The sequence below is a fragment of the Onychomys torridus genome, chromosome 3 (assembly GCF_903995425.1).
Source record: "Onychomys torridus chromosome 3, mOncTor1.1, whole genome shotgun sequence".
Taxonomy (NCBI): domain Eukaryota; kingdom Metazoa; phylum Chordata; class Mammalia; order Rodentia; family Cricetidae; genus Onychomys; species Onychomys torridus.
The window spans coordinates 80,328,962-80,356,730 of NC_050445.1; the positions used below are offsets into that span (position 1 = coordinate 80,328,962).

General features: G+C 42.2%; 2 protein-coding genes across 4 annotated transcripts in view; one reads left to right on the forward strand and one right to left on the reverse strand.

Moving 5' to 3' along the window:
- The window catches only part of Fbxl13 (F-box and leucine rich repeat protein 13), a 211,753-nt gene that overhangs the window by 78,674 nt on the left and 105,310 nt on the right, over positions 1–27,769 (reverse strand). For both annotated transcript variants that reach the window (XM_036180894.1, XM_036180895.1), the window contains 2 exons: positions 10,036–10,088; positions 3,986–4,086 (listed from right to left, as the gene is read on the reverse strand). In XM_036180894.1, the coding sequence (XP_036036787.1) occupies positions 3,986–4,086; positions 10,036–10,088 (154 nt within the window). The remainder of the gene's footprint in view (positions 1–3,985; positions 4,087–10,035; positions 10,089–27,769) is intronic.
- Positions 1–27,769, forward strand: part of Lrrc17 (leucine rich repeat containing 17) — a 36,689-nt gene that overhangs the window by 5,906 nt on the left and 3,014 nt on the right. For both annotated transcript variants that reach the window (XM_036180904.1, XM_036180903.1), the window contains exons 2-3: positions 13,881–14,782; positions 22,953–23,108. In XM_036180904.1, the coding sequence (XP_036036797.1) occupies positions 14,002–14,782; positions 22,953–23,108 (937 nt within the window). In that variant the 5' untranslated portion in view covers positions 13,881–14,001. The remainder of the gene's footprint in view (positions 1–13,880; positions 14,783–22,952; positions 23,109–27,769) is intronic.

The following is a 27,769-nucleotide window of genomic DNA, read 5'->3' on the forward strand; positions in this document are numbered from 1 at the left end:
CATATTGCTAGCAAGAATGTTTTAAGTTTAAAAAGCAGAAGAGGGAGCCAGCTATGGTGGCTCACATTTGGAATTCCTGTGTATGGAAGGCTGAGACAGGAAGATGACCTCAGGTTCAAGCCAGTCTAAGCTACATAGTGAATTCCAAGTTACCCTAGGCTACACAATAAGACCTAGCTAAAAAGAAAAAAAGAAGAAAGAAGAAAATAAAACAATTTGTAAAGTGATATAAACTACTTTCAAATCATCTACTTTGTAAATTCAGATTTTAACATATAAATTTTGTATTTTATAATCTTTAAAAAATAAATATTAATCTTTTGAACTTCCCTCTTCAACAGATACAAAGGATAAGCATATCTACAAATAGAAGCTAGTGGCCAGACAGTGGCGCACACCTTTGATCCCAGCACTAGGGAGGCAGATGAAGGTGGATCTGAGTTCAAGGGTAGCCTGGACTACAGTGCAGTGGGTTGTAGGATAGCCAGGGCTACACTGAGAAACCCTGTCTTGAAAAACCAAAAATACAGTGGAAGCTACATGCCACACATAAAACACAGCTAAAAACCAGTAACACAAAGGCTTAAGAGACAGGGATTCATAGTTATTCTACAAAAAGCATAAACAAAGGAAGTAAAGGTGAAGATGTTAGCAGCAGAGTTTTAAAGACTCAGCTTGGTATGGTAGTATGTGCCGGTAATCAGAACACTCAGAAGGCTGAAGCAGGAGGATTGCAAGTTTGAGAGCAGCCTGGGCCAATCAGTGAGAGCCTGTCTCAAAAACAACACAAATCACAAAGAAACATTAACCAGGAAAAGGATATCATTTTATGTGGGGAAAATGCTGTAGTCTATGATAAAGCATGATACTTTATCTTCATACATAAAATAAAAATAAACTATAAGCTTGGTTATAGTCAGTGACTAACACATCACTATTATGACATGTCAAGATCTGTGTATAAACATACATTTACACATGGAAGTTTGTTCTCTTAAACAAATTCTCTTAACTTTAAACATTCTTGAGCATGCTGAAACTAATTACAAACTAGTCCTTGAAGAAATCTGAATTCCAAAAAGCAGAAATAATTCAGTCCATGCCTCTTCTACAATTAAAGACAGAAGTTTAAACATCGAAGCACCAACCACTTTAAACCAAGAGTTCTTCTCCAAGTATTGAATCAAAAAGGAATAAAATATAGACTACTTGTTTGAAAAGTGGAAATAATATGTAACAAGTCTGATACACCACTTTTCCCAAATTCTTATTCAGAAATAATTACCTAGCCCCGTTTGTGTCATTTTTAAAAGAAAAGTTTTAAAAGATACTTGCATCTCATATTCCAACCTAAAAAGGACCATTTGGCAAATAAAGTTAGAAAATACAGTCAGAAAGTCTTCCACTAATGATGACAACTGAAAAACCATCTATAAATAACTTAAAACATTTTTTGACCAAAACAAAATTCTATTAAGAGATTTATGAACTTTGAAAAATGTAAAAATACTCTATTCCTAAGAGGATGATTACATATAAATCACTATTTTATCTTTAATTATTAACATAGTGATAAATGTTTAACTACTTCTTCAAAACTGTGTGTAAATATGTTTACTGTAAATTTTTTTTTACCTTTCTACTTCATAGATACAAAGGTTATGATTTAGAAATAATAAACTATACAATATTAGTTATAGTCAATTCCATGTAGTCAGTTGGTTCTCCCACAATACTTTCATTGGCTTTTGCCAAATTCTTACAGAAGTAGCCATCCCAACTGATCACGGCCATTAAGGCATGAGCAGAGTTCCATGAGTTATGTTACACTTATTTTTCTCAAACATTACATCCATTTGCATTACAGAAAGAGTTAGGCAAACAGACATGTGAGTAGAATGCACACACTTGTCAATAGCATGAGGCTTTTGCTGCTGAATCAGATCATTTTAAGGGAATAAAAGAAAAAATATTGCCTCAAATTTTGTCCTATTTATAATGTGCTGGCTGCAGGCAAGACAAACTTTTAAACTTAATCTGCTTTATAAATTGCCTTTTGCATCAGTTTAATTCTAAGCAATTGTCAAAACAATAATTCAAGTCTTGGTTTGTCATTTTCCATGGTGTGAAACACTCACATCAGCCCCTTCTAAGCCACTGGGGATGGGTCACTGAAGCTCTTCCTCCTTCAGCAACTGATCCCCAGAGATACTAGGAATGAAAGTGTTTTAAGTACTTATTGCCTTTCTAAAAGTTTTAAATATATGAGAAAGAACCACACAGAACTATGGTCAATAGATAATTTTGGATGGAGAATGTAAAACCGTAGCTGATGGGCCACACAGAAACAAGCTTTGGACCACATGGGTCATAGTTTGTTGACCTCCAGTCTGGAAAATTGCTTCTTTTATCACCAAAGGAAATTCTACATGAATTATATGCCTAAGTTTAAAAAAGATACAGTCATAAAAAGCAGATGGTTGCTCAGTGCCCGGCTGGGCGAAGACTCCGTGTGTTTTAGAGGCTCTGGAGGACTTCTAAAGGGAAGGATTTGCAGAAGAGGCTAAAGCTGGAAGGACTGTGCCACTTTCTGAGGTTTGCCCATCTGTGGAAAACTGTTAGAGTTAGAACGTAAAGAAGACTGTCACCCAGAATTGTTTCTGTTTAAGTTTTTCCAAATGTCTTATTGTTAATTTTCAAAGGCTCTCAAAAAGTTATAGTCTCAAAAAAGTTTCAGTCTTTCACAGTGGTTTGAGGAATGCTTTCCCGATGTCCCATTTAAACAGCTTCCTGGAACCAGATACACTACCTGGTTAGTCTTTCCACAGTAAGCACAGAATAACTGAATAAGAAACGTTTGTGTAAAGCTGAAGATCCTGTGCTTTCCAGATGCTGTGCTTTCCTATGCCTTCACCAGAGCTGTGCTGGCTAAGGAACAGCAGCTGCCACACACTAGGATGTAGTAGGAATTTTAAAGGTACTTGTTAATAAAACTCAAACCCGAGGCCAGTTATTGGGGTGACTGCTGGAAGATCAGAGACACAGAACAAGCCACAGCTATCTCACCTTGCTAGTTCCTCAGGTGATCCTGTTTCCTCAGGCTGGAAGCTTCTGAGTCCTCCTCCACATGAATCTCAGCTGAACTGTGTTGCTCCAAAGCTTAACTAACTACATGCTTTTTCCTCCTTAGTTCCTGGTCCTCACGCCTTATATACCTTTTTCTTTCTGCCCCCACTCCCTGGGATTAAAGGCGTGGGTCACCATGCTTAGCTGTTTCTAAAGTGGCCTTGAACTCAGAGATCTGGCTAGCTCTGTCTCCCAAGTGCTGGGATTAAAAGTGTGTACCACCACCACCCAACTTCTGTAATGGCTTACTCTTCCGATTTTCTAGCCACCATTTCTGGCTCTGTTCTAGTGGCTGTCTGTTCTCTGCCCCCAGATATGTTTATTTCGGGGAACACACAATATTTCAGGGAACACAATACCCACCACACTAGGACATCAAAGTTGACAGACATCAACTTCAGCAGTGTACACTCCTGGAAGAGGTGGCCTCTCAGTGGGACACACGGTACCCAGGACCTGGACAACAGTCTGGGGAGGAGGCAGGTTGGAGTTCTCTTAAAGAAAGGTCTCAAACACTAGAAAGGAGGGGGGACAGCTCCAATGCCCAGGAAGGTCTATCTCAAGCTACTGGGTACACTGTTACAAGAGTGACAAAAACACTGGCCAAGACAGATCAGCTGCTCTGCCAAGGAAGGAGACACAGACACCAGCTCGGGTCAGAAAGCAGGTCTGTCCCATCACCGTGCTGTTGTGGTTGGATGCTGATGTTGGTGGATCATCTTTGAGGACAACTACAAGCCAAAGCTTAGGAGATACAAATAATACAAGCAGTGTTAGAGGACAGAGGAGCATGAGTTCAAGGGCAGCCTGGAGTACATAGGAGACCCTATTTCAATCTCACACACAGCCACAGCATTACCTGGGCAGGAGCCGCATAGTCCTATTGGTGATAGTTGTGTTGGACAGATTGAGATACAGGACCCCAGGACATCCCTCGGAAATGTGTCTCATTGATTCATCCTGCATAATACAAGAAAACAAAATCATATCAAACCCTCACATGCCTCTCAAGTGCCCCGTTATCTCTCATTTCTCTTCCTGTCCCAGAAAAACATGCACATAATAACATGCACATAATAACAACTTGTTCCTTCATAGTCTTTGATAAAAAGTTGAAACTAGTCATTTTGTTTAAAGTGTCGGTGTTCCCTCCTTTCATTACAACACAATGGCATTTCATTAAAAAGTGAACCCTGCAAATTCCAGTATGTGACACAAATATCACAGTGCGACTTTTGATGTCCAGATACATCAAAATGTGGTCACAAACTGGCCTGTTCTAAAGTTATTCTGAAAGACTGGAATAGTGAACTTTCTTAACAACTGGACTTCATTAAAAGCAAGGCCAGGTTTAGCCCAGGCATGTCATCTGTCTCTGTGACTGAATTTCTGTGGTTCTGATAATGATACATTTAAAAAGCTAAACAAATTTTCACCAACTTTATGATAACTCTTAGAGGGTCTCAATGTCTACATTTGAAAAGTAAAATGTGGTGGTTTGAAAGAAAATGGACCCATAGGGAGTGGCACTATTAGGAGGTGAGGCCTTGTTGGAGGGAGTGTGTCACTGTGGGGGTGGGCTTTGAGGTCTCCTATGCTTAAGCTACACCCAGTGACACAGTTCACTTAGTGTTGCCTGAGGATCAGGATGTAGGACTCTCGGCTCCCTCTCCAGCACCCTGTCTGCCTACACACCACTATGTCCCACCATGATGATAATGGACTGAACTTCTCTGACACTGTAAGCCATTCTGTGAAATGTTTTGGTCATGGTGTCTCCTCACCCTATCTAGGACATAAAGTACACACCGTATACAATGATATGAAGACATGAGCTCCAGTGTTGGGATTAGGGCTGGAGAGGGGCTAGAGCCAAAGTGAGGGAAGGCTGTGGCTATGTTAACTGAGAGGCAAAGGTGTCAAGCAATGATCTGGAATTGAAGGTGAAAAAGACCAGATGAGTGTCAAACTTTGCATATAAAAAATACAGGAAATATAGTAACTGTCAGGCATAATGGTGCATGCTTATAGTCCTAGCACTGGGAAGACTGAAGCAGGAGGGCCACCTCAAGTCAAATGACAATCTGGGCTACATAATGAGTTTTGGTCCAGCTTGGGCTTACAGAGTGAGAATGTGTGAAAACAAAGGAAAGAGAGAAAATGGGAGGGGAAATAGAGCTAATAATAGGTTTTATTTGTTCAGTGATGGTTGTTGAATTTCCCTGGAATACCACCAGATATCAGCTAGTTTTAAATAACTGTGCTACGAGCACATTTCAGGTCACTCTGTCCAGAAAAGGATAGCTCACTGCTGGTATCTGTCTGTAGGAGGTGGGTTTTCACTAGCTCCGAGAAGTGGTTTGGAGAATTCAGATGGGCAGGACAGCTGAGATACCACTAGGGATGGCAAGAGTTGATTTTCAGTGGCATTGGGGTCCATCCGACATTCCACTCTTCATGGTCTCCAGGATGCATGCATATTTACCACACTAAACCCCCAAAGCATGGTGGCTGGTGGTTGGTCATCCAATGAAGAATTTCCTGGGCAGCAAATCCTATCTTAAACAAGACCCAGGGGCTCTGCACAGGGAAGCTTCTTCCAGCAGGTGCTTCATGTGCACAAGTGGGGCCTTTGAAAGCACTATGTTCTTAGCACTGCACTCAAGCTGTTAGTATTTTTTCTAGTCATTCGATCACCAAGTGTAGAATTCAGATATGTGTAGACAAATACAGTAAATATAGTACAAGTTTCCCTCAAAATTCAAAGACAGCTGTCATCATATGTGGCATCATAACTGGTCTTTGAAAATATTAACAGTGCCAATTGCTCACAGAGACTGTGCACTTGCTAAAACCCTTAGGTGAGGCTGTGAGTGAGGTGGGACAGGACTGGTGTGAGAGCTGGCTTAGCCACCTTTAGAGAGGCCTCAAGAAATGGGGCCAAGAAGAGGACAGTGTGTGCTTTGTGTGTGGTGGAAAAATGTGACTCCCTGAGCTGAGTCAGCAACCCCTTCTCTATCTTCCCCTTTCTGGAGGTGCTTGGCAACCCAAACAAGTTCAAACCACTCCCATTCTCTTAAAGAGAGTACAAGACTCAATATTGATATGTTTGAACATAAAATGCAAAACCATTTGAGCATGAACACTGCTGAATGGCTCATGAATTTTTCTACAACACATGGGACTCAAATTCTTCAGTGTGATATATTTTGCAAGACAAAATTAGATATAGCCAAGCTCTTTGAATAAATGTTACCCACATCTTTAAGTGTAATCTTGTCTTCCAGCCTCTGTCTTGAAGGGAGAAATAGCAGTAAAATGGAACTGGATAAAATTACTAGCCCTTTATAGATCCCAAACTTGGACAAGACTTTGATGTTCACAAACTCGATGCAGATGGCTTTGTGTTGGCTTTCCTATTTAGAAGGCCACATTCAAAGAATGCAATTTTGTATTCATACACAGAACTAACGCTCCCAAGGCAAGAACTGAGAATTAACTCACATTAAAATTCCTTCTAACACCCAATGGGATAGTTTTAACATAGCAGGTGCTAAAAGTATCCATAGAAAGAATGAATCCATTTAACAATAACCCCATTTTAATCGTCATTAGAGATCTGAAGAATATGCGAGCAAAGATTGCCATTTCTCTTGATGAAGGAGCCTTTATGTTCTTTGCTGGTACAGAAACAGTCCAACAAGAGAGAAAGTAGAATTTTTTTTCTCTTACAGGTTCTATGGCCTGCCTGTCTGTCCCTTGCTTTCTTGGGAACATTGTTAAATGTAAAGTAGCAGCTTGTTATGCTGAGGCATGAGCCACTGAGAACAGTGGCCTGGTGGGTGGGAACCAGACAACTAATTTGAAGGCTTCAGTTTTGTATTAGCAGAAAAGAGTTGACGTGTTCTATGGGTCTTAGCACTTTCATGTTTATATTTTATTTACTCATAAAATGTCTTCCATCTTTGGGGAAAATAAATGTTCTGCTCTGAAAATGAGAGGAAGACCTTCATGGAAAAAAATATAAGAAGAGGTTTTTCAAAACAGTCCTTGTTCTAAAAAAGGAGCTACAATGTAATCATAAATAGAAAGTGTAAGTGCTGAGGAACTGAGACCACAGTGCCAACTTGGAAGAGAAGTAAATTAATCCTCTCAGAAGAAATAGGAGTTGCAAGGTGCTAAGGAGTTGGGATGAAATGAGAGGCGATTTAATGGATGTGATTTCTCTTAAGAATGAAGAAAATGTTCTAAAATTATTGGGGCTATGGTTCCATAATTCTATGCATATACCACAAATTATTAAAGTGTTCATTTTGAGTATGTAGTAACATCAATTTGTTTTTATTTCTACAATGCTATTTTTTTTATATTTGTGTTTTAATTTTATACATCAGCCATGGGTTCCCCTATCCTCCCCCCACCTGCCCCCCGCCTTTTCCCAGCCCCTCCCCTTTGTTCCCATCTCCTCCAGGGCCAAGACTCCCCTGGGGATTCATTTAAACCTGGTGGACTCAGTACAGGCAGGTCCTGTCCCCTCCTTCCAGGCTGAGCAAAGTGTCCCTGTGTAAGCCCAAGGGTCCAAACAGCCAGCTCATGCACTAAGGACAGGTCCTGGTCCCACAGCCTGGATGCCTCCCAAGCAGTTCAAGCTATTCAATGGTCTCACTTATCCCAAGGGCCTGCTCCAGCTGAGGGCTCCACAGCCTTTGGTTCATAATTCATGTGCTTCCATTTGTTTGGCTATTTGTCCCTGTACAATGCTATTTTTAAAGAGTCACTTTTTCTAAAATGTGTGGAAAACCCAGTGGAGATAAAGTGTTTCGGAGGAGGAACAAATGTAGCCAGGCTGTGGTTGAGGGGATGGAGGGGAGGCATCATTCAGGCAGACAGAAAAACTGGTTCAAGGACAGATGAAATGTCATTGTGGACTTCAAGTGTCTTGATGTTAAAACAGGGCATCTGAGAAGGAATAACTGTGACCACAAGGCACAATGTTGGGACCAATACCAAGGAACCAGTGTAAGATGTCTTGCCACCCCCAAGGGCCTCGGCCTCAGCCTGGTGTTGATGCGTGCTGAGGTCATTACACCATCAGGCTTTCCTTCTCCTCTCTGTCTCCACTGGCTTCTATACACCTGTTTGCATTTTCCTGCCCTTGTTTCTCCTACCCACTCAGCCATTTTTCTGGAAACAGTAGTTTAACTCATGTTTACTTTCTTGTATCTTGTCCATTTCGCAGCTCACTACAATTATACCTCTGCCCCAATATCCCGCTGGAACGGCTTCAGTAGAAATTAGAGGCCCTAACTCTTGAGGCTGGGGTGCCATGTTCAGTGCATTTCTTACCTACCTATTTGGGCCACTTCTTCCCACATGTCTTCCAGCCCACTTTCCTTCACATTTGAACCTATTCCCTTCTCTTCCTTTGAGAGTCTTCAACCTGCTCCTTAGGGTCAGTGAGACACAACCCTGTGTCTTCCTCCCTGATCTCCCTTCCTCCTCAATGAACCAACCTCCTTCACTCTTAGGACGTCAAGCACAGCACATACACATAGCAACACAGACAGGCTTTCAAGTTCTACCTTCATTGCCCACTTTGCATTACCACAAAGTGGCATTAGATACTCAATGTTATTGAAACCTTACGTTTTTTTAAGCTAAAGCTTGCAGCCAGGTCTTCTCCACCACTGATGGACATCAGCAGCCTTTATCCCCAGCCTGCTTTTGATTTTCAAACAAGCTCTCAATAAGTTTCTCAGACTTACCATAAAGTACTCATAGCTCAGCAGCCTTTGAACTTGCAAACTTCCTGTCCCAGCCTCCTGAGTAGTCAAGATTACACACTCATATCACTGGCCACTAGGCCCATCAAAGACTTACTGTGTGTCAAAGTCTGACTGCCACACAAGTAAGACACAACATGCCCTGCTTGTCTCGAGTTTGTGGAGGAGGCAGAACACTACAGCTAGTAGCTCCTTCTCCTTCTGCTGATAGGAATACAGAGGAGCAGCTGTGAAGACAGTCCCGAGAGATGACAGCTTAGAGGAAATGGCATAGACACTAGGCCATACCAAACCACAAAACCTGCTTGAGGGCAAGGTAAGAACCAAAGCCAGGTGCAGCGGTACACACCTTTAACCCCAGCACCTAGAGGCAAAGGCTGGTGGGCCTCTCTGAGCTGGAGGCCAGCCTGGTCTACATAGTGAGACCCTGTCTCAAAAAAGAAAAAAGAGATAGTACTGCATGAGCAAAACCAAGAGATTGCTATGGGTAGCCTGGCACATGGTCACTAGAACTTGCTGTATACACAAGAGTGGAACAAGATGAGTCTGCAAAGGGAGGCAGAGGCTACAGAGAGTCTCCAGGGTGCACTAATGCTAAGGTGGCTTGATTCTTTTCCAGTAGTATATGGATGATGGAAGATGGAATGAGTTGGTCAGACCTGCCTGTAGAAAGGGTACTGTGTACTCACAGCATCAACGACAGATTTAGGGTAGAGAGAAAGATAAAGGGCCAGGGCCAGGAAGGAGGAACCTGGGGTTATGTGTTCATTTCCATCTTCTTTGGTATAGTTACTAATAGCCATGAAACCCACCAAAATAAGCCTATCAACCTTGCCAAGACCCAGTATTCCAGTCTCATATACATACACATGAAACATAAACACAGTTCATTTTTATGTAACCATTGAAGAGTTTCCATTTGCCGGAGGCTCCAACACTGAGCACATATCCACAAGATTAATGACAGCATTGGGCAGAAGGTAAATGTTTTTGTCAATGTTTAATATAGTTTGCTTTTTCCATATTCAACCCCAAATGCACACAAAGTATGTACTCTGCCCACTGGCTCTCTAGTGTGAGTAGTTTGGACCTACATAAACAACAGTAGAAAATCTGTCTTACTCACTGTGAGAGACTGGCAGTCTGAGACGTTCAACTCTTGCAGGTTTTTACAGTGGCCTAAATCAAACAAGCAGACATCACTAAACAACCCACTGCAAACATTTCAGTTTTTCCATCCTACATTCAATGCAACATTTTCATTAGAAAGTAGATAGAAACCTTGGCAAGAAATATGTTCTAAGTATGTGGGTTTCTCTGCTCAGGCAAATGCTTTCTTTAAAAACTCATATATATGTGTGCTTTTTATTGTTTGCAGGGTATAGGAAGCGGGTGGAAAGGAAAAAAAATCACTATTTTGATTTTTAAAAATACTGTATGTATCCTTGGGGCTTTTAGCTTGAAAGTACTCGAGGAAAATAAATTTGATTGATTTGTTAGTTTTTTTATATTTTTTTGACTTTTTTTGGGTACATGGTTTTAAATTCTTGTGAATGTGCTTATGTGTGGTATATAGATGTGCTTATGTGTGGTATAAAGTTGACACCCAGTGTTTCCTCACGTTATTGTTTGGGTCTCTGTGTAAACTTAGAGAGCACTCGGTAAGACTTGGAGTTCAGGGAGCCCCAGGGAGCCTCCTGCCTCTGCCTCCCCAGGACTGGAATTACAGACACACTACTATATTCAGCTTTTATGTGGATGTTGGGAACCAGATTCAAGTCCTTATGTTTGTGTGGTCAATACTCTATTGACATACTGACGAAGCCATATCTTCAGACCCATCTTTTAGTTTTAAAATATTTTATTACATCTATTTTTTGAACATATACAAAAATTGAGAGGACTATACCATGAGCACCTGTATCTCTGCCACCTGGATTTTATAGTGGTTTTATTACATGCCCATTCACCCATCTCTCTCAATTGGTCCTACATTCTGCATTTTTGATGCATTTCAAAAACATGTTGCAGATACCAGCACACTTCCTCCCCAATAGTTAACATGCATAATAATTGAAATAAACTTTTTGTTATAACTTTTTAAGTTATATTTACATAGAAATTATAATAAATTACAGGAAGTAAAGGTTGAGAAAAATGATGTGTATTAATAGCTCTTATAGTATAGACATTGCATGGCTCAGGGAAGACAAAACAGGTACACAGACAGCTAGACAACACAGTAAGCACCATGAGAGACACTTGGCGGGGGACACTCAAGTGGTGATTGTGAGGACTGCTTGACCCAAAGCAGTGGGGAAGCCTTCTAGGTGGGCAGGAAAGGATGAAGGCATGAAATATGTAAGGATACAGGTAAGGATGGCCCAGCACTCAAACCAGGATGAACCACATCTAGATGAAGCATATTCGACACTCATAGCCATACAGCCCAACACTAATAACAGACACATTACTCATTATAAATCTACTTTGGATATTTCTTCCCTTGCTAAGAGTGGACTCTGTCCTAAGTGATAGATACAAATAAGAAATATTTCCAGAAAAAAAGAAAAAAAAAATGCAGATCTTAGACATCCCCAGTAGAGTCCCAAAATAACCTTAGTTTGCATGTGGTAAATCTTTAGGATAGAATGGCTACAGATATTTTAAAAAATATTTGTCATGGAAACATAGTAGCAATAAAATGGACAAAAGCCGTTGCCCTTGGGGAAATTGATTTCTAGTTAAGGAAACTGACAGAACAGTACCCAGAAGAAGACACGGTTTGCTTAGACAGAGGCTGATGAACACTGGAGAGAAAATGAAACAGAAAAGGCAGATGAGGGTAACAGAGAAGCCCTCATGTCACCTTCAAATAGTGACACGTGAGACCAGACCTATATGGGACTGGGACAGTGCCATTTACTCTGAACATTTCTGGGTCCAAATTCAACCTAAGAGGTTGGATGAAAATGAGGACATGATGCTCCCGGGAACAGTAGAGGAGAAGAGTTTTATGGTAGCAATGAGGGAGAGTGCAGCCAGAGGCAGCTGGCAGGGTCCAGACTGAACATGCCCAGCAGAGCAGACCTGGCCATGAGAGGATGGGGAGGCGGAGGGAGGGCGAGCGAGAAGGGTGAGAGGGGGGACCAGGAACCAAGAGGACAAAGAGCACCAAGGGAGCACATGGCCTAAATGGCTCAGGTTATGTGCAGAAGCTGGGGGAAGAGCAGTGATGTGCAGGGCCAGAGCCAGGGGTGAGGAGTGCAGAGAGGAACAGGACTCTGTAGCAGGTACCTGCGATACAGAGGCAGCCTGGCAGCCAGCAGCCAGTATCTGCTTTGATACGTTCACAGGCACCTCAGCCATTTGTCCAGGGTTCCTTTGGGACCTGACAGTGGTGACAGGAGAGAGTAAAATAAAAGCAAGGTCACACCTACATGGCCGTGTGTCTCCGGGCCACAAGAGAACTCCTTTAATTTCTGAAATCCACACAATGAGGAACATTGGTTTGAGTGTTTGCCACGCTGAGTCCAAACAGCTGAGAGCTTCCCAGTGGCCAGGCACTGAGCCCCTTTCATCTGCCCAGGGACCAGGAAACATCAAAAGCCCCATTTTACAGACAATAGATGAGGTTGTGCCATGATCCATTGCATATTGCAGCAGATGGCAACTAATAATTCAGATGTCATCCCACCAAATGAATGACTCTGATGGAGGAACCCCATTTCAAGCAAGGCTTACAGGGTCACAGACTGAAAGCTGGTTGCTTTTTTGTTATTTCACATGTGCAAAAACAGCTGTGGAATCTCCCCATTACTATGTATTTTCATGTAATGTGTACATGTAATCTCATGATTACATCTCAATCTTATGGGCATTTATTCTGTGGACTGTCTAAAGATGATTTCTTCTTAAGCTGTATAATTTTGATGAATAGAAATAATACTAGGATATTTTTCATAGCTCGGGCTGACATAGGAAAATAACAGTATTCTCAGCTACAAAGACAGCTTTGTACACATTTATCTGACTTAAGACTTCAGAGCAAATTCAAAGTAGACTAGTTGACCCTGCAAATGACTTGCACAAGGACAGATTCCCAGGTGTCTGTCTGTTAAATCAAGGTCAGGCAAGAGGCAATTTTAGTGCCACTTCTTCCCTTGCAAAATTCTGGCTGATCACATTAAAGACATTACCCCCTGCACAGATTCTCTCAGCAAGTCTTAGTTTTATGATACAAGACTCAAGGTTCAGCCAAATAACTGTTTCTGCTTAGGTCCTGGGATGCTTTTAAGGCCACTGTCCCTCAAGAAGGTATGGAGCACTCAAGTGTTAGATGCCTCCCTCCTGCTTTCCAAGGAGCTTGGCTGACCCCCACTCCTAGCCACATCAGTTGCCCGGTCAGTGTAACATTCCAAGTCTGAGAGAAACCATGTGATTTCATGTGTGTTATCAGAATGGCTCCATTTCTTATTGTTTACTCAAGAAATGTAATGTGACCTTCAAAATATAACTCATATTGTCTAGAGCTTTTTGTTGGGACTATATAGATATGTAACTATGTAAAGACAAATTTTTCATGAAGAGAGATTGGAGTACTAAAGAAAGTTAGCATAGGAATGTGTGTGTTCTTTTCCTACCCCTCAGACAGAGAAAGTGTGGTTCTTGCTGACATCGTGGATTCTTTTTTTTTTTTTTTTTTTTTTTTTTTTTCATACTCTGGGTGCAGTCTTGAGCAGGCTCTCTAGAGACCACAAATCTCACAAAAGGAGAGCCTTGATTCAAACTTAGGGCCAAGCATATGTCTACTAACTAAACTCAGCAAGTAGAAGGGGGAAGATCCTTCTACAGAAGTTTTTACCCACTTAAACTAGGAGACTAGATCAAATGAAATAAATCTGCTGTTCTGTTATTGCTCAAGATAGTACTTAGCAGTTTGTTTTTCTTTCTTTCTTCTGTCCCACCTAGGAACTTTGAACCCCTCCACTGGGACTTACTCTCCCTGACCTGTGTTTGTTAAAGCTACCCAAACTTGGATTTCAAAGGAAGACTCTCCTGTTCCACCTCGTGGGGCCAGCTGGACATCAGAATGCGCATAGTGGCCATCTTGGTTCTTCTCTGCTTCTGCAGAGCTGCTGAGCTTCGTAAGGCCAGTCCTGGTGTTTTGAGAAGCCAGGCCAAGCCCAGCCACAGCCGCAGCCAGGCAGGTGGTGGCAGAAGGGGCAGCCCTGTCAAACGCTACGCACCAGGCCTCCCCTGTGATGTATACACGTACCTCCATGAGAAATACCTAGACTGCCAAGAAAGAAAATTAGTTTACGTGTTACCTGACTGGCCTCAAGACTTGCTGCACATGCTGTTAGCAAGAAACAAAATCCGTGTGTTGAAGAACAACATGTTTTCTAAGTTTAAAAGGCTGAAGAGCCTGGACTTGCAACAGAATGAGATCTCCAAAATTGAGACCGACGCCTTCTTTGGTTTAAATAAGCTTACCACCCTCCTGCTGCAGCACAACCAGATCAAGGTGCTGACAGAGGAGGTGTTCATTTACACCCCCATCTTGAGCTACCTGCGACTTTACGACAACCACTGGCACTGCACCTGCGAGCTGGAGACACTTGTTTCAATGTTGCAGATCCCACGGAACCGGAATTTGGGGAACTATGCCAAGTGCGAGAGCCCAGCAGCCCTGAGAAATAAAAAGCTACTGCAGCTAAAGACTGATGAGTTATGTGATGAGGAGGGAAGGGAGCAACTGGACCCCAAGCCCCAAGTATCAGGGAGACCCCCAGTCATCAGGCCTGAAGCAGACTCCACTCTGTGCCACAATTCCGTGTTTCCCATACAAACACTGGACTGCAAGAGGAAAGGTGTGTACGTGGCCCCTCTTTGCATCTGCAGGCTGTTAGGAAGGTATCTAGTCTCAGTCCCCTTCCTGTGTCTCAGGTGCCGGGAGCTGTCAGGTAGCATTCTCCAACAACAATGACATCTATGGAGTCTGAGTCAAGGCAGCTGGTAAGTAGGGAACGGGAGAAGAGGACATATGTAGCTAAGTTGGCACCTGGCTAGCATGTGCCAAACCCTGGGTTCAATCCCCAGACCCACATAAACTGAGCAGAGTGGCACACACCTGTAATCCCAGCATGTGAGAAGTGTCTTTACAAGAGAGGATCCAAAGTTCAAAATCATCCTTGACTATATGCTGAGTTTAAGAATAGCCTGGACTACATGAGATGCTGCTTCAAAACACATACTCCTAAAAAATTAACACCCCCAAACAAAACAAAGCATAGGCAAATGAAAACAAGTTCAAGGTCATTATCAGTTACCTGGGAAGCTGGAGGCCAGCCTGTGCTTCATAAGACCCTGTCTCAAAATCAGGGGTCTGTGCTGGACAGATGGGTTAAGAGCATGTATTGCTTCTCAGAAGACCCAAATTTAATTCCCAGCACCTATATCAGGTGGCTCACAACCACCCATAACTCTGATCCAAGGTAATCCAATGCCTCTGACCTCCATGGGTAGCTACCCATATGTGCTTTACACATACATGGTAAAACATTCCATAAATATTTACATGAAAAGAACTCAGCAGGACTAGCCATGAGCGCTGGTTCTTTTGTTCAGGGAAAGCTACAGCAGCAAGGAATCCCTTTCATCTTGAATCTAATCTATCTTGGCTACAAGTGCAAATGTCCTTCATACAATCTGACCTATACCAAATAAGTAAAATCCATGCATCTGTGGGGAGACAACGTCCAGGGAAGAATACTCGCCGCACAGGCTAGGTGGGAGCACTGAGATGGAGGCTAGGCCAGCAGAGTGGCAATGATGCTTCTGTACTCCAGCGCCTTAGCCCAAGGTTCTCATAAATGCTGATAGAACCAGACATCTTAATTCTTCCCAAGTTATTCAGAGTGAACAAAATTAAGTCATTTTAAAGTACTTAGTCTAGGATTTATGAGCCTGGGGAACTTTCTAGATTATTACCTACTGTCTGTAAATTGATGGTAGGCTTTACATCCTACACAATCTTGTGCAGTGATGTGCAAGGTCTCCACATATAAAGTCATGAACTAAGAAAACAGATGGGAGATTTCAGAAATGCTTATGATGTGACAGCAAAGACTGGCACTGTCACAGAGTCATCCAAGAACTGCTAGTCTCTTTATGATAACAGGACATAAGACAATGTGGATATGCTTTAATCACTTATCTGTAGTATTAAGTTACAGACAGATGTCTTTGGATTAGACTCAGTTTGAACATGCCAAAATTGTTTTCTGTCCATCTTAGGAGATTTTGTTTCAGGGCAAAAGATCAGGATAGTTGAAGGGAATCTTTGCAGATCCTCTCAAGAAGGCTAAAAGCAGAAATCATTAGTGTTCAAGATCAGACAGCTGGATCCAAGAATAAATTTGTTCATTTCTGGCAAAGCTGTGGTCAGAGTTTGCCACTTTCTCCTTGACTCTGAATTGTCATCTGGTCAAATCAGCCTGAGCCAGGTAGCATGGAGAGGTGCACTCACAGGAGTCATGGTGGAGTCTGGATAGTAACTGGGACTGGCCAGGTTGGGCTCCTCTGGTTTTGGAGAAAGTGCTCACTAATTGAAAACCTAATAACTACCAGGTCCCCTCCCCTGCACCCATGCTGTCAGCTTTCAGGCAGTGGTATCCCCATTTAGAGATGAGGAAAATGTAGCTCGGGAGGTCCCATCAATCGGCCAAGTTCTCACAGTTAAAGAAAAGAGCAAAGAACCGTGGTCTCCCAAGCCAGTGCTTTCAGCCTTCCAGAATTCACCTGACCACATGCAAACAAGCCACCACCAGCACAGGAAAGCACTAGAGAACTCTCCAACACTCGGTGGGCACAGTCTTGCCTTACCAAGACTGGGCGGGCTGTCTTTGGTGTCTTTACAATGAGCACTGGGGTTTGAGCCTTCTTTTGCACTGCTTAGATTACAGTTTGAACTGTGGGCTAGAGTACCTGGTATTACTGAGGTTCTGCCCTCAGGTTTAGTTGAATCGCTCTTGCTACACTGGGTGCCAAAGAGTAAGTAGGATCCAGCCTACCAGTTATCTGAGAGAAATACCACCCACATAAAGACACATGAGACTCTACAGCAAGACACACTGTGGTCTAAGAGGAAAGAGTAAGCTGGGTATGGGTTCACACATCTTTGATCCCAGCATTCCAGAGGCAGAGGCAGGTGGATCTCTATGAGTTTGAGGCCAGCCTGGTCTCCAGAGCTATGTAGAGAGACCCTGTCTCTTTTTCTTTTCTTTCCTTTCTTTTTCTTTTCTTTTCCTTTTTTTTTTTTTTTTTTTTTTTTTTTTGGTTTTTCAAGACAGGATTTCTCTGTGTAGTTTTGGGTGCCTGTCCTGGATCTCGCTCTGTAGACCAGGCTGGCCTCAAACTCACAGAGATCCTCCTGGCTCCACCTCCCAAGTGCTGGGATTAAAGGCGTGCATCACCACTGCCTGAGAGATCCTGTCTCAAAAAAACAAAAACAAAAAAGTGAGAGATAAAGATACCATGCTCCGTTTTTACTTGCTTCTTACTCTTGGGCTGCCACCACTACCAACCCCGCCAATGAGAAAGGTTCTTATTTTGTCTTTTTTCCCATAAAACATTTCTCTTTTTCTCTTGGCAAATATCAGCCATAAAACATATTTTATTACTTTTCTGTTGCAACTTATTGTTGCCTAAATATAATCTGCCAAAAATACCCCACAAATTAATCCTCTTTGCTATAAAAGTGCAGGAACCAATATGAACAAAGTTTCATTACACATAAAGTTAGCGCCTAGAACATTAAAGGACAACCCAAGTCCCTCTAATTGCTAGTGACTCTGTAAAATTCAGAGCCCATATTTTCATTTTTTAAATGTTTAATTGCCATACGGTAGTAATTCTATGTGTTTGTGAGATACAATGCAATATTTTAATTCATGACTATGAGGTTTCGTGATCTGTTCAGAGTAACTGATTTATCTATCACCTTAGACATGTATCATTTGTGTTGGAAACATTCAATATTCTCTCTGCTAGCTGCTTGAAATGTACAATTTTGTCAACCATGCTTATGCTACAGTCTCGCACATCAGAGCAATTCCTCCCATCCATCTTTACCCCTGTAATTGTTGACTACCTTCTCTCCATCCTCTAATTCTAGATTATAAAATAAAGACTAATTAAGTCTTTCCATAACTAGGTACAAATGCCTCTCCCTATGGTTCACATAAATCTATCAATTCCATTCATTGTTTATTTTTCATTTTTGCTTTATTATAAATTCCTGTTTTAAGTTACATTCTTATAAGGAAAAGCCTATTAAACTCCTTTTTTAGTGTTCAGCACTGGACACTGGGTGATAATATTATCACTGGGTGATAATATTCTTTGCTCCTTCAAAGTAGTAACTTAATCAACTTCAGCCACAGAAGTGCACAGCAGTTGAAAATTATGGTTAGAATTCAAATATGACAACCTTTATCTACTCTAGTTCTTTGTTTTGTTCTATAAATAACAAATCTCAAATACTACAAAATGCTCAGTAATGTCCATTTCTAGGCCCCTGATGGAATGTGTTGATGCCTTTGATGACTGTACTATACATGTTACACACGACATAGACTCTCAAGAGATTTAAAGCGTACCACCAAGGGGGACCTAGCGATGACATTCGTGACCAACAGCCACTGGTTAAACACACAGTCACTTACTCCTCACAGCCCTAAAGTAGTGCTGCCATAATGGACATGATGAATGTCATGTCATAAATGACAAAGCTGGGTACAGAGAAGCTGTCCTTAGAGATCACCAAGGCAGCAATAACACACCATTTAAGCCATGGACCACCATGCGATGCTCTCCCTTCCTTCAAGATGGGGTGCATCCTCTATACCAAGAATTCACTCATGCCTTTTGTGTGCTCCCTCTCAATACTGATGCCTCCTCCTGAGCTCTGCACAAGAACTCCAACCACATGGTGAATGCAAGCAGGGAACCTGTGGTGTGGATTCTTGCAGTGAGGGAATTCAACCTTCCCAACAGACCAGCAGTGACTCAGATGATTTGTGCAGGATACTGACTTGTGCCAATTCAACCACATAGACCTCAAATATCACTATTTTTGCTTAAACATCTGACAGCAAAAAACAAAAAGGAAAAATAAAATAAAATAATAGCTTTATTCACTGAGTGACAGGCACTTTGCCAAAAAAAAAAAAAAAAACAAACCCTCAGCCTTTCAAAGGGAATGAGTGTGAGGCTGGTTGGAAGAAAGGCACATTATGCTACACTGACGTGGCTGGATTTGCCAAGAACACAGAGTGTGAGCTCTAAAACTACTTTTAGCTCTGCATTTACCAAAATAATTTGCCAATTTTACTTTGAGGGCTGGGAATATATAGGTAAATTGCCTTCAGGTGCTTCTGACATTAGGGCCACAATATTGCCCCTGATTTCAATAATAACTAAGAAATTTTAATTCCTAATAAACAAGCTAATGTATGTCTCTTTAACTACTACCAAGTCTTCAAATTAGTTCTGAGGTTTCTGACAATCCAAAGCCTACTGAATGGGGAAAATGATGCAGAGAAAATTTCTCAATTTCCTCTTCATGGTAAAGTTTGGCTGGAGGAAGGGCAGAGTTCATAAGAACTGACAGTAGATACAGCATCTATTGAAGTGTTTATCAAGAATGTGCCCCCCCCCCCAGTTACAAACCCAGCACTCAGAAATGGAAACACAGAGATCAGTTGCTCAAAACCTTCCTTGATCAAGTCACATTGCAAGTTCAAAGCCAGACCCTACCTTAAGCCTTCTCCCTCCCCAACTTCTAAATGTTTTGATTAGAGGCAAATGTGAAATGTGGGTGCCATATGGTCCTCCAGAAATGTCCTCTAGAAATGAGGATGTTGATGGAGTTTGGCTTTGGCATGAGGAGCTGTGTATTTTTCTGCTCTCTATCAAAGGCACATATTCCACATCAAATTTGTAATTCTCATTCACATTCAAGGCAAAAGGAGGATCTGCTTTCCCTCATCACCATAACCAACGCGATTTTCCTGTTTGTTTCTAGGTCATGGTAGGAAAACTCTTGGTTTGCATTTCCTGCTACTTGTGGATGCTATTTTTATCCAGGAGTTTGCTGACAACTCCAAAGCTGATTCTACAATTCATATTCTTTTTCTAACACCCACAAACCATTGCTTAAGCTGGGCTTCGGGGCATTTTTATTAACATCCTTCCTACCCATTGCTGTGTGGCCAACCCACTTCAGCTTGTTTTCTGAGGTTCTTCTGTGACCTGCCCTCAAGGCTGGTGCAGGAGATAGGAGTTCAGTAGGCAAGTTCTTTCCAGAACTGAGGAAGTGCTGGCTCTGGTGACAAGGACATGGCTTGGCTCTGCGGACTCTGCCTGTTAGTGCTTCCTCCCCCACATATGTGTGTTACACAGGGGATTCTAGGCAGGTAGACAGTACAGATGAAACAGAGGCTAGCACAGATAGACAACCTAGCAAAAGGTGCTAGGTTAGCATGTTTAGATTGTGACCATGTAACTATGGGCAAATGATCTGTTTTGTTTTTCCATTCTCACATATGTAAAATGAGAATAATAATGGGATTTGTACAGTTCTCTTCATTTAATATTATTAAGAGTACCTCGATCAAGAACAGATAGTAAGAGCCCAACAAGAAGGGAAAGAAATTCCAGGAAGTAAGACTCCAGGGGGTGCATTAAGGGATCTAGGAATGAACTTCCAATAACATCCCATTAAAGACCAGGATGGGAGCATAGATCAGTCAGGAAAGTGCTTGCCACAAAGCAAAAGGTCCTGAGTTCAGTCCTCGGCTGCCATGTAAAAAGTTGGGTATGGTTGCACATGCCTGGAATCCCAGCTCTAGGGAAACAGAAACAGGCAGATCCCAGGACTCACGGTCCAGCCAGCCTAGGCTAATCAGTGAGCCCAGGTTCTAGTGAGAGACCCTGCCTCAAAACAAAAAATGTGGACACCACCTGAGGAAGAACAGCTGAGGGAGACTTCTGACTATCACGGGCATAAGTATGTACACCCAGAGAACAGGCACACACACAGACAGACACACACACAGACACAGACACACACATGCATGCACGCACGCACACACATGAAGGCCATGCCATCTGGGCCATTAAGAGGAAAGCAAAAACTAGGTCCAAGTCACTGTGGTTGTAAATATACCTGAGGCTAAGAAATCATAAATCCCAGAGTTGTTGTGTTTAATTAATATTTCATTGCAACTCAACTATTCTGTACCCAAAGAGGCAGTGTGGATAAGTGAAACCCACCTTTCATAAATATGTTTTACAGTTTCTGGTTCTAAGAATTTCTGTTTTCTCAGAAAGCCCTTGAACCACCTCACTCTGCAGAAGTCAGTCAGTCAGTCTGACCATTTTATTGTTGCTTCTGATTTTCCTTCATGAAAACAAGTCTCTTTCCCTCCATAGGCTACGGTTGCCCTGATGAAAACTAATCCAGGTCTCTTCAGTCTTGCAAAAGACCAAGAGGAAGGGCAAGTCTCATGGCAAAATGTAATGTAGGTGTGATTATCAAAATTTGAAAAGCATGATAGAATCAGAAATAGCAGAAGCTAGGTTGAGGCAAGCCTTGATTTCCTATTGCCTTTGAGGAAATGACCCACTCCTTCTGACATGCTGATGGTACTAGCTTGCTCTTCTGAGAATCTGGTTACTGCTGAGCAGGAAGCTTTGGGGGTGCCAGAGTGAACTCCATCTCAAGGACTTGGGAACCATGTGGGTGAAAAGGGAGTCAGGTTGGCAAAGCAAGCATGAATTTTATAGCATCTAAGGAGAGCAGAAATCAGATGCAGAGCCTCCTTTCCCTGTATTCCTTTTTCTTTCCTTTTTTTTAAATTTAAGTTTATATATGGTCAGCCAGGAACTGAAAATACTAAGTAGAAAATTCTAGAAATAAACCACTTGTAAGGGTTTAGCAACTTTAAAGTAAACTTTAATTGCTCTATTTTCCTGTGTGATCGTGTTGCTGATCTCTTATTGTGCCTACTTCACAGAGTGAACATTGCCACAGGCATGTGTGTACAGGATTTGGTGCTATCTGTTGTTTTAGGCATCTACTGGGGGCCTTAGGTTTTTCTCCTGGAAAACTAGGGCCCTGTTGCCATGGTTTGAAAGATCAGAAGGTCATGAGTGTGGTATTTATGAGAGCGGAGCCTGAGATCACTTGTTGGCAGAGGATGCCTAAAATGATGGATAACATGAGTCCGGGACAGAAAGGCAACTCCTTAGGAAAGACAGAACAAGAGCGAGAGAGCAGCTTCCCTGACTGCTCTCCCACCCTGACCAAAAGCAAGGAGAGAGAGACTATCCATTACCAAGGGAAGTCAGCCTGGAGGCAGCTGCTAGGCAGAGACCGTAGCGGAGCACTGCTTGTTGGCTTGCTTTCCATAGCTTGTCCAGTTTGCTTTTCCAAGCAAACCAGGACCACCTGTCCAGGAGTGGCACCACCCCCAGATTGTTGGGCCCTTCCACATCAACCATTAATCTAGATTAATCTCTATGCACAGACATGCATTTAGACCCCTCTCCCAGGTGACTGTCATTTGTGTAAAGGTGACAGAAACTGACCAGTACATTCTCTTTTTACTTTCCGCCTGCTCTTATTCTGTAGCTCTTCACTGGCCTGAAACTCACAATGTGTCCTATGCAGCCTCAAATTTGCATAAATCTTCCTGCCCCTGTCTCCCACTACCAGGCCCAGCATTTCAAAATGTTTCCTGATAGGCATCTTGGGTCACCAGGATGGAGTATCTTTGCTTCCCTAATGACTCAACAGCCTCAGCTGTGGCCTGCAGGTCTTCCTCTTCCTCAGTTTCCACCTCTAGAGAGCGTCTCTGACCTCCTCTGGGGCTGCCTTCTGCTATCTCTTCCTCCACTAAGCTGGTGCTGCAGCCTCACAGCTCTAATAGAAAATTTGAGCCAAAAACCTGTAACTTAAACACTTCATTTTTCCAGAGTTGAAGAAAGTTCCAAGCAACATCCCTCCAGACATTGTTAAGCTTGACTTGTCATACAACAAAATCAGCCAGCTCCGACCCAAGGAATTTGAAGACGTTCATGAACTAAAGAAATTAAACCTGAGCAGCAACGGCATTGGATTCATCGATCCTGGTAAGTCCCACTGCGTGCCTCTGGCAGCTGAGCTGTGGGCTTTCTTCTCTGGCAACATCTATAGTAACACCATTTAGTCAAAAACCAAGTTCAAAAAGTATGAGTTTTAATTATGCATGATACTTAAAATAGGACTTGTTTGGCACTCATAAGTATATGCCAAAATATTGCCTTACAAAGGGTGTAGTACTATCTAGCCATCCCTTGGAGTCCAGGGTCACTGTTCCAAGACCCCTCTTAGACACCAAAATCCTTTTTATAAAACTGACATGTGCATTACCCCTTTATACTTTAATTAATCACTTGTTGATAATACTTAGTATAACAAAATGCTATATAAATCATTGTTATACTATACTATGTAAGGAATAATAAGAAAAGAAGTCTAGTGAGAACACTACATATTCAGAACAGATGCATTTTTTCAGCTATTTTTATCTGTGGTTGGTTGAATCTGCAAATATAGAATCTGACAGATGCAGGGCACTGACTACATAGTACTAAGCAATGTTACACCTCAGATAACAAAAGCATTGTAGAGTAGATATATACACAGAGTACAAGTGGAGGGATTCACACAATGTAGCCCAGACTGGTCTTCAATTCTTCTTCTTCTGCCCTGGCTCCTCAGGTGTTATTACAGGTGCACACTATCACACCCAGCTCCTCAGGTGTTATTACAGGTGCACACTATCACACCCAGCTCCTCAGGTGTTATTACGGGTGCACACTAGCACACCCAGCTCCTCAGGTGTTATTACAGGTGCACACTATCACACCCAGCTCCTCAGGTGTTATTACAGGTGCACACTATCACACTCAGCTCCTCAGGTGCTCCTAATACAGGTGCACACTATCACACCTGTATAGATTTTTAGACCTGGAATAGGACTGAGGAGATGGCTCCTTGGTAAAGTGACTGCTGCATGGCACAAAGACCTGAGTTCTGATCCCCAGCATCTATATAAAAGCTGGGTGTAGTGGCACACGTGTATAACCACAGCACCAGGAGGGGAGACCAACAGCTTGCGCCAAAAGTGTGTCTCCATTCCGTGAGAATCTCTGTTTCAAAAATAAGACAGAGACTGAGGAAGGCATCTGATGTTGGCCTTTGCCTCCAGACACATGCACACACATGTGCATACACCTACACAAACACGTACATACATATCACACACGCACACACAGAGTGGAAAAGTAATAAGATAAAAGACAGGAATATGTGGCAAGGGGTCATTCACACACTGAACACGTAATTGGTTTAAAATGGAAACTCGGGCCGGGCAGTGGTGGAGCACAGCTTTAATCCCAGCACTCAGGAGGCAGAGGCAAGCGGATCTCTGTGAGTTCCCGAGGCCAGCCTGGGCTATAGAGTGAGTTCTAGGAGTAGGCGCAAAGCTGCACAGAGAAACCCTGTCTCGAACTGCCACCCCCCCAAAAGAGAAAAAAGATAAAAAAGAAAATGGAAATTCAGATTTGACCTTTGGGGGCATTTGTTAAGCTCCAACTTGTTTAGTATAAATTCAAACCTAATTGCAAAATGTCGGGTCCATAAATTCAGATAAGACATGCTCAGATTAGGGCAATACACACTAGCCATCCTCCTAGATTGAGATCAGTTCTCTTTTCTGCCCTTTGAGTCTCTTCCCCCTTGCCAAGCAAAGCCTCTGGAGAAAAATGAACGCAGCAAATTAAATGAATACTAGGCCTGGAAAGAGCCAGGGCTGCTGAGGCACTGACTAGGTAGAACACATCTGTGCCTTTGCAGTGTGCTTGCTACCTAAAAAGCCCAGCTATAAAATGATCCTTTATAAATATAATATTTATTATAATAATGCAGCATAAGGCTAGAAACATTTTGAGTGCAATTATTTCCCCTATGTAAATAAATTAACTAGAGCAATTACTTTGTGTCTGTGTGTGGTTATACGTGTATGTACAGGCAGACTTGGACAGCGTCTTTTTCACTCTCCCTGAATCTCAACAGAATCTCTCAACTGAATCTCAAGCTCCCCAGTCGGATAAACTGGCTGGCCTGGAGAGCCCCAGAAACCCTCTATCTCCATCTCCCCAGCAGTGGAATTATAGGCCTACATTACCCTACCCAGCCTTTTACATAGGTTCTGAGGAGCCAACTCGGGTCCTCATGCTTGGCGAGCAAGCACTTTCGCTTCTGGGCCATCTCCTCAGCCCCTCTGCTTTCCTTAGTAATAACACGTGCACTAGTAGAACTTCACAGTTCAAACTGTGGATTGAAGCGAAAGCTGAAGATGAACATCCTGGGGGCACAAGGGCATATTTCAGAATTAGTATATTGTTTAAATATTACAAAATTATAACTTAAATTTTTAAAGGAACAATTGCAACACTTACCTTAGACTGTACATAAATTGCACTTTGAATGGCAAGATTAAAAGCAATTTTCTCTTTACAGTAAATAAAGAGACATTTCTTTCCTACAGTCATTATATTAATGTTCATATTAACACTAGTATCCAGTCTCTACAAAGTCAGGCCATAGGTTGAGGGACCCAGAGGTAGAGACCCTCTTGTGGCCCATGAGAACCATAGATCCTCGGAACAAGTGCACTGTGCCAAGGACCCCTGAGCAAGCATCTAATCCCTCTCTCATACTGTCATTCAAAGGTCTAGCTGCCAACTGCCAACAGTAGGATGCCGGCGTGTAGCTTGTGGTGGAGTGCTTGCACAAGTGCAAGGCCCTGGGTTCAATTCCCAGCAACACACAGACACAAATGCACACATGCACACAATGAATGCAGATGACTCTTTTGTTAAAATATTTTGTTAAACTAAAACCCCAAGTATTACACAACCGTGGTTAAGTTTGTTAAAGCAGTGGACAGCTGTGCTATCACAGCAGTGCAGCCCAACAGAACTATGGGTATAAAGAGCACTGTGCTCTCCTCCTTCCCATCTTTCCTTTGTTTATTCAGCACAAGGGAAGCATTTTCATTAACAGGTATGCATTGAACCAAGTGCTAAGTACTTTTATTGCTAAGTCTTTTAGAACAAGAGAAAATGGGTCTTAGAACTTGAATAAGACAAAACGAACTGCACCAGTTTTAACATAAAAGAACTGCTGTGTGCTTGGGATGCTTGGGATGAGGCAGGGCCCAATGACTCCTTAAAGCTTTAGGCTGCCTAGTGAGCAAATGTGGGGCAGCAGATGACCGTCCAGTAAAGTAGAGGGCAACAGCAGAGAAAAGGAGAGCAGTCACCTTACCAGGGTACTACTTCCTTTAATGAACAGAACTAGCTCTCCCAGGAGCCCCACATGCATATGCTTTAACAACATAGCTTGTTTGAAATAGAATGTAGGAATATTCACTGCATGAGCTTTCAGTCCAAAGCACTGACTTGTTTCAAGAGAACTGAATTTGTGACAGTCTGATGTTAAAATGCCAGCAGATGATCCTCAAAATGCTGGGCTTTCAGAATTATTATCACAAAAACTGATCTGCTCCTGGCCCCCACTCCTCAGTCCTTCCTTTGTCCCAAAACAGAAAGTGGCCTGTTTGGGTTTTGTCTAAGAAAAGATGATATGGAAATAGTTAATAGTATTGGTATGAAGCATATTTCCAGGTTCAAAATAAGGATACTATGTTCTAATGAGGGCATTTTGAAAGAGTAGTGTGAAATGCTCAAAACAGAAACAAAACGTTTGAAGTCAGGAGTGACCTGTAAATTTTAGAATATGTGGTCAATCTTTATGTGTACGTTTCTTTGTTTTTGGAAAATTGTTTTATTTTGTTATGTGTTATCTTGTTCTAATTACTCAGCATCGAGCTAAATCAAATGCATATGAATTCTGATAGCTACCACCACTTACCAAATTCAAGCAGATGTTTTAAAAATGTTGGTAGAAATTATTTGGTTTGGGACTCTAAAAGCAGACTCTCACCACCAGTGCTACTAAACTGGGAAGATCATTTTGTAGGCATTTTTAGAATCTACCAGTAACCTGGGAAGCTGCAGCCGCTTCTGTCTTCCTGCACTAAGGTCTTCCATTTGATGCATTCTCCTACTTGTGCAGCACGCCCCACCCCACCCCCACAACATCTTCCCAGTAAGTACAGAAAATCTCCACCAGAAAAATGAATTTACTGGAACGTTCAGAGCACTGGGCAGAAATCACAAGGTGTTAACATCTCCAGCAGGCCTTCCCCATGCTCCAGAAAAACAAATTGTAAAGACTAGCCTGAACCTGACTTTTTCAAATAAAATATCACACACTGGTCTACATAATCCAGGAAAAGCTTTGTTTGAATAAAGGTATATTTCATTTTTTGAATTTCTTCATACGTTCAGTAGGAAGACACACTAAGAATCAAAAACTCCCAACCCAGAAATGCTCTCCACAGAAGCAGTGTGGAAGATAGCACTTTTCTTACTGAATAAACATTACAACAGAATATGATACAAACCACAGGCAAAGACACAAACAACAAAGTCAGGAAGTTGTTACACCCTCATCTACATTTGGACCCGATGGACCCTGCCCATCATGCTCATGTGTTTATAACAAGCACAGCTAGTCCTCTAGTAAGAGGGTCTCACAGTGCATTTGGGGGAGGGGTGTTTGGTTTTTGAGACAGGGTTTCTCAGTGTAGCCCTGGCTGTCCTGGAATTCACTCTGTAGC